At 35.7% G+C, this 10,721-nt stretch overlaps 2 protein-coding genes across 3 annotated transcripts; one reads left to right on the top strand and one right to left on the bottom strand.

Annotated features, from left to right (window-relative positions):
- Window positions 1-2,053: 2,053 nt before the first annotated feature.
- LOC149925281 (integrin-linked kinase-associated serine/threonine phosphatase 2C-like) lies at window positions 2,054-4,259 on the bottom strand. The gene is made up of 7 exons (XM_090160023.1): window positions 4,091-4,259; window positions 3,664-4,018; window positions 3,495-3,601; window positions 2,923-3,104; window positions 2,729-2,850; window positions 2,452-2,653; window positions 2,054-2,384 (listed from the first exon to the last, which is right to left on the bottom strand). The coding sequence occupies exons 1-7, from the start codon at window positions 4,125-4,127 to the stop codon at window positions 2,223-2,225; spliced, it is 1,167 nt and encodes a 388-aa protein (XP_090016149.1). The 5' UTR covers window positions 4,128-4,259; the 3' UTR covers window positions 2,054-2,222.
- A 2,829-nt stretch (window positions 4,260-7,088) lies between these two features.
- On the top strand, window positions 7,089-10,654 carry bor (ATPase family AAA domain containing bor). Of its 2 annotated transcripts, none has more exons than XM_090161162.1 (14): window positions 7,089-7,184; window positions 7,274-7,506; window positions 7,565-7,743; window positions 7,802-7,931; window positions 7,997-8,162; window positions 8,234-8,303; window positions 8,374-8,586; window positions 8,656-8,781; window positions 8,837-8,961; window positions 9,692-9,743; window positions 9,805-9,875; window positions 9,938-10,105; window positions 10,165-10,273; window positions 10,341-10,654. In XM_090161162.1, exons 2-14 carry the CDS (start codon window positions 7,290-7,292, stop codon window positions 10,572-10,574), a joined length of 1,860 nt encoding a protein of 619 aa, XP_090017288.1. In that variant the 5' UTR covers window positions 7,089-7,184; window positions 7,274-7,289; the 3' UTR covers window positions 10,575-10,654. The 2 variants fall into 2 exon arrangements, with proteins under 2 accessions (XP_090017288.1, XP_090017289.1); XM_090161163.1 differs by having other exon boundaries at window positions 7,115-7,128.
- The last annotated feature ends 67 nt before the right edge of the window (window positions 10,655-10,721 follow it).

The following is a 10,721-nucleotide window of genomic DNA, read 5'->3' as shown; positions in this document are numbered from 1 at the left end:
TTTTGCCTCGTGATCTGTGTCCTGAAATGTCATGGCGGCGCTTAGCTACGACGTATGCCTACGACGCTACGAGAAAGCACGAAATTACACTAAAACCACCATAAAAATTGTGCAGTATAAAATATTTCCAGTATTTTAGAATAATAATGAAGAATACAAACAGTGGCGGACTGGGTCTAACATTTTGGGCTGCCAGGAGACAATAGGCCCCAGTCTACACAACTATAAGTCTATCATGTTTGAGGGGGCCCACTTCATGAACGGTCCGTGGGGCCCACCTGCCATCGGGCAGGTTCACTCTATGGCCAGTCCGCCACTGAATACAGAATTACAATACCATATTTCACATCGTCACTCATTCGCCTGTGGCTTCGTTGAGCAACGTGACGTCGAAACTCGAAACCGGAAACGCGATAAACCATACAGTAAAAAATCTGACACAACGGCGGCCAGTCTTAAAGCATTATCATACGTAACATAGTTACTCATAAAGATATTTTCTACAAGAAAACCTTGTTCATTTCCAACAGTCCAACTGCGTAACGAAAAACACGTCATGAACTTTATTCGCGACCGAAAACTATCGTTACGCCCCCTTTGGTTCGCCATTGAAACCTAGATAAGTAGAGGCTAAAGCAGACGCCATTAGTTTTTCCTCGTCGTTATTCGTAAATTTGACTACATAAATAATGATACTGGGATTTTAATATAATTTTTGTATCGTTTGCTTATATTTTGATAAGTTTATTTAAGAAAAAACTTTCTTATTACTTTTTCATTTGTCTGTAGCAGACAATAGATCATAGCGCCGTTACGCCACCTCATTTCGGTCGCGAATAGATAGGAAATGGAAGTTAGTGAAGAGGATTTTGAGAACACCGAGAATTTCTCGCACAATTTTTATAAGCATTTTATTTTGTTAATACTTCTTTCTCCCTTACCGAACGTGACAACTTTGGGAGTATAATGAAAAACTGCTAAAAGTCCAGTCGAGGTAACACAAACTCTATCTTTGACTTTGACGGGGATTTTAGTGTGGTGACTCTGGTCCATCTCTAAAATTGGGCTAGGCAGGGCTAAGCCCTAGGGCGCCGCGCACTGGTAGGGCCCTCTATAGGCCCTTATTATAGAAACATTTATTGTATGTTCTGTGTGAAACAAGGTCTCTGTGATTTTTTTTCCTATGGAAATATAATACAGAGGCGTACGCATGAGTGATCATGTTACGTATGGCTGTTGTCATAAGTTTCATAATAACAATAAGTTATTTTCAGAGCCAATGCGCAATCTAGGTTTAATTCTCCGTACAGAGCCCCCTAGTGTCTTGCCTAAGACGAAATATACTACTACTGACGACGATAACACGCTACTCAGTTCGAGTGCACGTCGAAGTCGTAGCTTAGCGAGAATGTCTAGGTTGAAAAAAGGTTCGGTCATGAAATAATTGTTATTACGCTACTTTGTACCCATTTTTATCTGCATTATTAAAAAACGCCGCCTCTCTTTATCTCCTAATTTTACTAGAAAAATGTCATGCATTTTTTTCACAATACATTTTGCTATTAAAACATGGCAAACTCTGTCCAACAGGGGCTAAAATAAGGATTTTATTTAGAACTGCCTAAAATAACGGCGAGCGAGCCGCTATGTACCAAGGACCCTTGTATGTACAAACTAAACCCCTAAAGTAAAACATAATTTCAATGAGCTATAGAAGCAGTTGGAATTCAGAATTTGTAGCAGACGAATATTTTAACAAAATAATAAGAGAAAAAAAGGGCTGTAAATAAGTAACTTAGTTCTGCAAAATTGGCTGCGTTTGTCAATATGTATTGGAAAGACCAGTCGACCATGACATCTCCCATGAGGTAATCAGGTATTTTTAATTTTTCAAACTGTTTTGTGATAAATAGCACTGCCCAAAATTTCCCACTATTTTAGCCCCTGCTGTCTAATTTGTTTCCTATGTACCTTTAATTTCTATCTTATTTGTGAACTTCATTTTATAAAAAGAAACATTTCTGTATATTATTTATTGTTGAGAAAATAACATTAAACATTAATTAAAATGGAGTCTTCTCTAAATAGCGATTATATTGGTGCAAAAGCCACGATTATATCAACTTTTCCTGGTGATGAGTTAATCAACAACTCATCAAAATTACAAATATAATCTCAATTTGATTCAGTGGTTGACCAAAATCTGATCGTATGCTTCCATTTTAACTGGACTTTAAAATGGCTTTAGGCCTGATTAAGACTATAATTACAGTTACATTATCGCCACTCAATTTTCTGACAGATTCGTTCACTAGTCTCGTACAAGCCGCTTCGCAACGGACTTCCTCCGTGTCTTTCTCACTGGTTTTTTGGATTGATTGGTCCTATTTTTGCAATCACATTTGGGTTTTTCAAAAATGCTTAGTTTAATTATATAATAGGCTTACATACATTCATGGTCTCATTTATAATTTCGAGAACTTCATCCGAAGTAAACACTTTCCATAAGCCATCACAGGCTAAAACTATAAACTGATCATTTTCAGTTAATTGACATCTTTTGACATCAGGAACGCATATAACTCCACAATTTTTGAATTGGCCATCACCAATTGATCGAGATACCTCAAGTACACCCAAAACTCTCCCATCTCTTTTAGATGAAAAGAAATTTCAAGAATTAAACAACTTCCACGATATCAACAATGTTCTCTGTAAAAATACCTACCTTACTGAACCTCCTGCTTTTTGAATCCTCATTCTTTCACTATAGTCAGTAGGAGAATGATCTTTGCTTAATGGAATTGCACTTAAATTTTTCGTTTCTGGATTTAAACGACATAGTATAGCCTACAAAGATAGAAAATAAAAAAATATAACGTATAATTATGTAAATCATATTGATTGACTTCTTGTTTTTACCTTGCTATCACCTAGATTTGCAATGTATAGTGTATTATTAATGGCTAAAATGATAATTGATGTACTACCATCTTTCCAAGATGGCTTTTTCTTAGCCGCTTCTTTTAAAAACTCTTCGTCAGTCTTTTTAAAACATTCTAAGAAACATTTTTTCATGTCTTTTTCTAGTTGAGCGATGTCACCTATTCAAGAATACAAAACACAACATATGGAAAAGAATATATTAGTAAATGATAAATTTTGGTTTAAATAAGCCTATTGAAAATGGGTGTGTGCCTTAATATATTTAAATAATCCTGAAAATATCTAACATAATGCAAAATTCCACTAAGGCCATTTTCTTTATATTATTTTGCAAATAAATGAATTTAATAAAGAATGGCACAGTACTTTTATAATTCCAATCTTCATCACAAATAATTTAAATTCCAAACCTGCTTTTTATTCATTTCAATATATTTTTTAGATCCTAATATTTAATTAAAGAAGGCTATTTTACGACTAACCTTAAGCTAACGAAGCAAGTATTTTTGTATAAATAGATTCAGAAGCTTGAAGGCATAGTGCGCTACCCTTGGGAAACTTAGCTGCCAAAGTAGCCGGAAGTGAAACGCTTCCATATTTCGACGCCCTAGCCCCTCCGTGACCATCAAATACAGCGTACAAAGATAGCCTCTCTCTGTCAATTGAAAACATTATCATACGTTTGTGGATTGCACTATATTAATATGAAAAACATACACTGATGAGTGTAAATTCTCAATATTTTTATGAAAATTGTTGATAATAACATGAGCATCTTGCATCTCTTCACGTTCTCCTTTCCTCTCCGCAACAAAAGCGCGTAACTTGATTTTTCCAAATGTATCATTGTTATTTGTTTGTTTGAAATTATTTTCACGTTTTTCAGTGTCCTCTACTGGTTCAAATTTTCTTTTAACCCCTTGAAAATTACTTCCTTTATTATCACACATTTGGTCATCTGGAATTTTTTCTGTTGATTCTTTGCTTGGCAATGGTAAATCGCCAAAGAGGTCTGTACCAGAATTTGGAAGCAAGGTCCTTCTGTGATGAGGCACTTGTGTTTGTTTACTTTCTGCAAAACAATTTGAAATATTACTAAAAAAAAATCAAGCCAAGGCTTATTAGTTTAAAAAAAATAGTATACCTTTAGAAGCTGTTGGTAAATCAGAAAACAAATCCATTTTTAGTTTGATTACTCCATTTAAATTAACGTACGAATAATTTTCGTGGAGGAAATTCAGGAATTTTAACAATAATTGTTCCCAAAAACGCTAAAACAATTATTTTACGTAGAGAGTTATGTGAAAACGTAAAAATTGCTTAACCATTGAGTTACTTATATGGCTTCAGAAATGAGAAATCGGGGTTTCGCCGCTTTCGCGGGACAAATTCTTCACTGAGAGTAATCTTTATCATTCGGCGGTGGCGCCTTCTATCTTTTCAAAAAACTATAATTTTGCAAATATCGTCTGTTTATATCTTTTTTCGCATATTTCGTTTTCTTTTCTTTCTTGACTTTATGCAAGCCATTGTACCTAAAATCGCATTTTTTTTTAAATCTGAGGTACGACGCGTAATGAGTAAATCATTACAATCTAAAATTTCATCCTCGACAATTTCTGATAATAAAATACCAAACAAACGCTTGTCTTTAATTTTCGTGGCTGCCATTTAAGTCTTACCGCAAAATTACAAGATAATATAACTACGTACCCTAGATTCGAAATCAATCTCCTTGCACGTAAACGCCGGCGCTTACTGAGTACCCGGCGGAAGTCGGAAAAACTGCCTCCATGGAGCTGGCAGGGCTACCGACATCTAGTTAAAACGTAAAGTTTTAGTGAAAATTGCGCCGTGGTTTTTGACTTGCGGTTTTCAAACGAACCAGTGGCGTAGTGAGGTTATTTGGCGCCCAGGGCCAAACTCCAAAATTTGCGCCCCCCCCCCCCCCAACAATCTGGAAAATCTCGAAAACATATTTGTGACAGATGCAGCACGACGAATTAAATTACTAAAAATTGACACATGTCATCGCTTTCAAATTTACATATAATTAATTTAAACGTACCCCACTTTCCAATTATAAGAAGCGGGAAAACGGTTACTATTTAAACTATTTAATTTTAATTTACTAAAAATTGACATATGTCATCGCCATTCGACAGGCCGCTTTGAATAGTATAAATCATGTAAATTTGAAAGCGATGACATGTGTCATTTTTTAGTAAATTAAATTTAAATAACAATAACGGAAATACTTTCTTAGTATTGTTTATCGTTTTTTTAATTCGTCGCGTACCCTGCTGCATCTGTCACAAATATTTTTCGAGACATTCCAGATTCTGGCAAATTGACTCCGGTGTAAGACAAGGTTGGTAAAATACTGCGCATAAGAGACTAGTTTTGTGAACCAGAAATCTCCATAATGGCCTTTCGACTAGACTACATTAAGTTGCTTAAAATACACCGAAGTCCGGAGTTTTCTTCCTTACTTCTTACGTCGTTGGTTCTGTTCTACCGATATTTTAATTTTATGCACTGGTTCTTTGTAAGGTAACTATTTTAGTAAAGCAAGGTACACGAAAGGAAATAATATAGTTTGTACAGATGGACTTAACTAAATATAATATGTTTATAGGATATATTTTATGGATTTTGTTTACTTTTATATTTTTTAGGGGCACCCATTATTTTTGAGGAGGCCATGCCCTCTTCCATTGAGTTGGGAATAAATAGAGGTACAAATAAATCTGGCTAGCGCGGGACCAATTTCGTTCAATATGGAGACTTTTTAAACTATATCGTTCAACCGTGGCGGCATCTGTCTCTAGTGGTGGCAACTATATTGCAATTGAATTTTTGCGCAAATCATATAACTTTACAAAATATAGATGGCGCTACCCCCCTATTATAAAGATGAATATCGTACAGTCTTCTCAGAACAGGTCCCGCGTAACCATGGCAACCGAAATGGTAATTGTAATTCTAGCAGTATTATTCCCAATTCAATGCCCTCTGGGCTACCGGCCTCGTCGCATTTCAATTTAAATAATTACTTATTAATTACTATTTTTAATACTTATTCTGCTAAAAAAAGAACCACTCAGCGAAATCACGTCAGGTAAGCTCGGCAAAAATAGAGCGTCGTGTTAAAGTTCTAAAATATTGAACTAACAAAGTTCACACGTAATAAAACTGTCAAAAAGATCACGTGATCTTGAAAAATGTTTTTCCTAGAAAACCTGCTCTACTTTATATTTAACAAAATAATATCAACTTTCTATCAAATCGGCTTACTAGAAAACCTGGAACAAGTATTGTAGTTTAAGATCTAAAAAACGATTTTTTAAGCGCGTAAAACTGACTACCAATTGCGAGAAAATGCCACATTCGGAATGTTTACCCCTAAATTTTTAAGTTTCCGATATCCGCTTTAATACTTTAGGCGCCTCTTTGGCGCCCCCCTGACCGTCGGCGGCCAGGGAGTATGCCCCCCTGCCCCCCTCGCTACGCCTCTGCATTTTACATAAGCGTCAACGGGAATTATAGTTCATTTTAAAGCAAGTTATGCGTGAGCTCGCCCCTAAAGGGGTTGCGCGTCGGGGGGGGGGAGAATAACGTGTAAAAGCTAGCCTTCACACAGAATAGGGACTTGGCAGTGCTACGTCACAGTTTTTTTTCAATAGTTTTTATCGTGGGGAGAAAAATATGACCACAATGGTGGCCATGGCTAAAGCTACGGAGTGCCAAGTCTCTATAATAATATGGATAATGATCCACTTTTGCTTCACACCATCACACAGGAGAGGTACTCATTCACTACAATACCAGCTAGTAATACAAAAGATACAAAAGGGCCAGGCCAAAACAAACTACGAACGTTAAAAAGAAAAGCACAAAATACATATCAAAGTAAAAACGTCCGAAAAGAGTTCTCGCTTTTAGGCGTTTAAGATTCCCACCGCTTGCGATAGATGGCACCATCATCGAGTGAAAGCGTTTCAGATTTGAAGCAAAATTTTTTCTAGCGACTATCAATTTTGAGTTGTACCCATGGTTGTACCTCTATATGATTCCCAACTCAATAGTCCGTGGTCCCGGGGAGGGGGGGTTGGGTCAAAAAGTTGGAGCCATCTGCTGCAAAATTTCGGAACTACCGCGAAATTAAATTTTTGCTTACACGTGAGTCGTGAGGTTTAGCTCTTGGTCTTAAGTTCCTAGCAAATTAGCTAAACATTGTAAAACTTGCACCAGATTTTGTATTATTACAATTTAAATTAAGGGGACGGAATCACTGTATATTTTCATCTTCACTCCATTAAAATAGAAAATTGCAAGCAAGAATGTCATGGTTATTTGGAATTCGAAAGGACCAACCCCAAAATTTCAATATTCCAGAATTCCCAACACCAGGTTCTGGTGGTGTGGCTGGTGGAGCATCAGGGGACGATTCCTCAGGGAAAGATGGAAAAAATGAGAGAAGTAAAATGGAAGCCTATCGCTTTGATTCCACTGCGCTGGAACGAGCAGCTAAAGCTGCAAAAGACCTGGAAACTTCGTGTAAGTATAAAGCATCTCAGCTTCTTGTATTCCAGTTCTAAATTATATGTATTTGTAGCCCATGCAAAAGAAGCGTTGGAGCTATCAAAATTGCAAGAAAAAACACTACAAATGGAACATCAACGTACAATCAAAGAACTCGAAACTAATATTGAACAGAGTAAAATTGAACAAATTAGAGCTCAACAAGAAGAGCGTAGAAAAACTTTATCTGAAGAAACTAAACAACATCAACAAGTTAAAAAAATTTAAACCTGAATCGTTATCACGTTACTAAGAATATATTTCCCCATAGCGGGCACAATTTCAAGATCAACTCTCTAGAAAACGGTATGATGATCAATTAATACAGCAACAAAGGGCTAATGAAGAAAACCTACGGAAACAAGAAGAATCAGTAGCGAAACAAGAGGCCATGAGAAAAGGTACCTTACCTTAATGTTGTAGCAAAATATTTCAAATTAAATATACATCTTTAATTTTAACACAGCCGCTTTGGAGCAAGAAATGGAAATGAGGCAGAAAAATGAAATGAAACGCTTAGAAGCTGAAATGAGAGCTAAAGCCAAAGTGGATCGAGAAAATCAAGACTTATACTTAGAACAGATTAAATTAAAAGCAGCAGAAAACCGCTTAACAGTTATAGAGTCTATAAAGTTAGTATTTTAGTCTCAAGCTGTTAATACATGAAAAGGTTTTGATAAAGAGTATTTCTATAAAATTTTAGAACATCAGGAGAGGTCTTAGGAGTTGGGTTTAAAAGCTTCATTAGCGATTGGGATCGAGTATCAGCTACTGTAAGTTAAAGCGAAAAAAAATTGTTAAAGTTAGGAAAAATTTTAAATTGATTCTTGAAATTTGTTACAGGCTTTAGGAGTAACCATGCTAGCTCTGGGTGTTTATTCTGCAAAAATGGGCACTGGAATTGCAGCTAGATTTATAGAAGCCAGATTAGGAAAACCATCTTTAGTACGGGAAACGTCTAGAATCACATTATTTGAAATATTTAAACATCCGATAAAAACATGCAAAAGAATCTTCAGTAAACCCACAGATGCGTTGCAGGGAGTGGTTTTGGAAGTAAAAATAAAAATTTTTAGTAGTAGCCAATTTTTATATGCAACAATTAAAATAAAAAATTTTATGTAGCCTTTGTTGGAAGAACGACTCCGTGATATTGCAATTGCCACGAGGAATACAAAGAGAAATAAAGGAATGTATAGAAATGTTTTGATGTACGGGCCGCCAGGTACAGGCAAGACGTTATTCGCAAAGGTATTAGAGGTAAAGTTGACCCTTTTTTCAGAGGATAATTAGTTTGTGGTATCAGAAATTAGCTCAACATTCCGGGATGGATTATGCCTTAATGAGTGGGGGTGACGTAGCGCCCATGGGACGAGATGGCGTGACTGCTATTCACAAAACATTTGACTGGGCTGAAAGCAGTAGGAAGGGGTAAAAACAATTCTTGTAACCGATTGAATTTGAATAGGCATGTGCGAGTACTCTATTTCGTTCGTGTACTTGATCGAGCTAATCTCGAAAACCCTCAGTTTGAAAGCTCAAAAATGGTTTTAGCCTCAAATTGAGGCTTTGGCTTAACTTTCGAGTACTCAAAACTATTATTCTTACCAAGGCACTACTCATGAACTTTTAAAAATGGCAGGAAACGCTACTAAAAAAATCCCCTTTGGTCCCGCCTTAAGATCTCTTATTGGTCACTGATTTTAAATGTAGGAAACGAAACCCAAACCATAAGTTACATAAAATAGGGTGCCCTAGTGGTTGTTTAGGTTTATCAGTCCACTATTTTCTTGTTGTAATTACTTGTATGGCCAATTATTAATTTAGACTTCACAAATTTGGCTTCAAATAAACGTAAAAGCTCTGGCAGTAAATATTCTTTTAATGAAGAAATAGTAGAACCTAGTGATGAAAGTGGAGATTCTAGTTTAGATGATTCCTCATCTCATGAAAGTACAAGTTCTACAAGCTCTGATGAAATACAGCTAAGCCTAATTATTCGAGTACTCGAAACCCCATTTTTAAGCTAAGCCTAAAAGCTCGAAAGCTGGATAAAATTTTAAAGCTTGGCTCGATACTCGAAAAGTGAAATTTTTCATAATCAAGGCTCGCACATGCCTAAATTTTGAATTATCCAAGTAAAACCGTTTATTTTTTATAGTCTTTTACTGTTTCTGGATGAAGCAGATGCATTCCTAAGGAAACGTAGTTCCGTAAGTATGGAAAAAATAAAATTAATTGTACCAAGTACTTAAGTGATTCAATACATTTCAGGAAAATATTAGTGAAGATTTAAGAGCCACGCTAAATGCTTTCCTTTATAGGACTGGAGAACAATCCAATAAGTAATTAACATCTTTTAATTTAGTTAGATTTAATACCCTAATTGTTTACTTTCTTTTTATAGATTCCTATTAGTTCTAGCTAGTAACGTTCCTGAGCAATTTGATTGGGCAGTTAATGATAGGTTAGATGAAATGGTACCGTTTGATTTGCCAGGGTTAGAGGAAAGAGAGAGAATGGTGAGGTTGTATTTTGATAAATTCATTTTGCAACCAGCAGCGGAAAGAAAAGGGTATTTTATTTATTTTATTAAGTCTTTTTATTGTTATTAAAATTTGAAATTTTCTACAGTCGCTTAAAGGTTGCCCAATTCAACTATGGAGAGTTGTGCACCAACATTGCTAAAGTTACTGAAGGACTATCCGGAAGAGAGATAGCTAAATTAGGAGTGGCTTGGCAGGTAAATAGAGACTTAAATTACTGAAAGTGTTTAATGATTTGTTAACTGCTACATTGGGTAAGTTTAGGCTTCAGCTTACGCTTCAGAAGACGGAGTATTAACAAAAGAAATGATAATGGAAAAAGTAAACGATGCCATTAGGCAAAATAAACAGAAGATAGAATGGCAAACGGAAGAAGAACTTAAGAAAAGAACAATTAGTAAAAGTAGCTCTAGTCAGAATAAATCCGCTAAGGACCAAGCTTCAGCTGTTGTTAAGCCCAAAGGTGGAGATGATAATGCAGTGACAAAATCAAGTTGAAGAATTTTAATATAAAATTGTAGAAATGAATGTAAAATGTTAGATGCTAATAAATTCGATTGTCAAACCGAATGTTAAAATTGTTTTACATCAATTTATTTAAAAAACTGGTTTTTATTCACATATTCTTTAATGTTTGTAATCCTG

This window comes from Leiobunum rupestre, chromosome 10 (genome assembly GCF_980474605.1).
Source record: "Leiobunum rupestre chromosome 10, qqLeiRupe1.1.hap1, whole genome shotgun sequence".
NCBI classification, from domain to species: Eukaryota; Metazoa; Arthropoda; class Arachnida; order Opiliones; family Sclerosomatidae; genus Leiobunum; species Leiobunum rupestre.
Note: the sequence above shows the minus strand (reverse complement) of the source record. Positions and strands in the feature narration are given on the sequence as shown.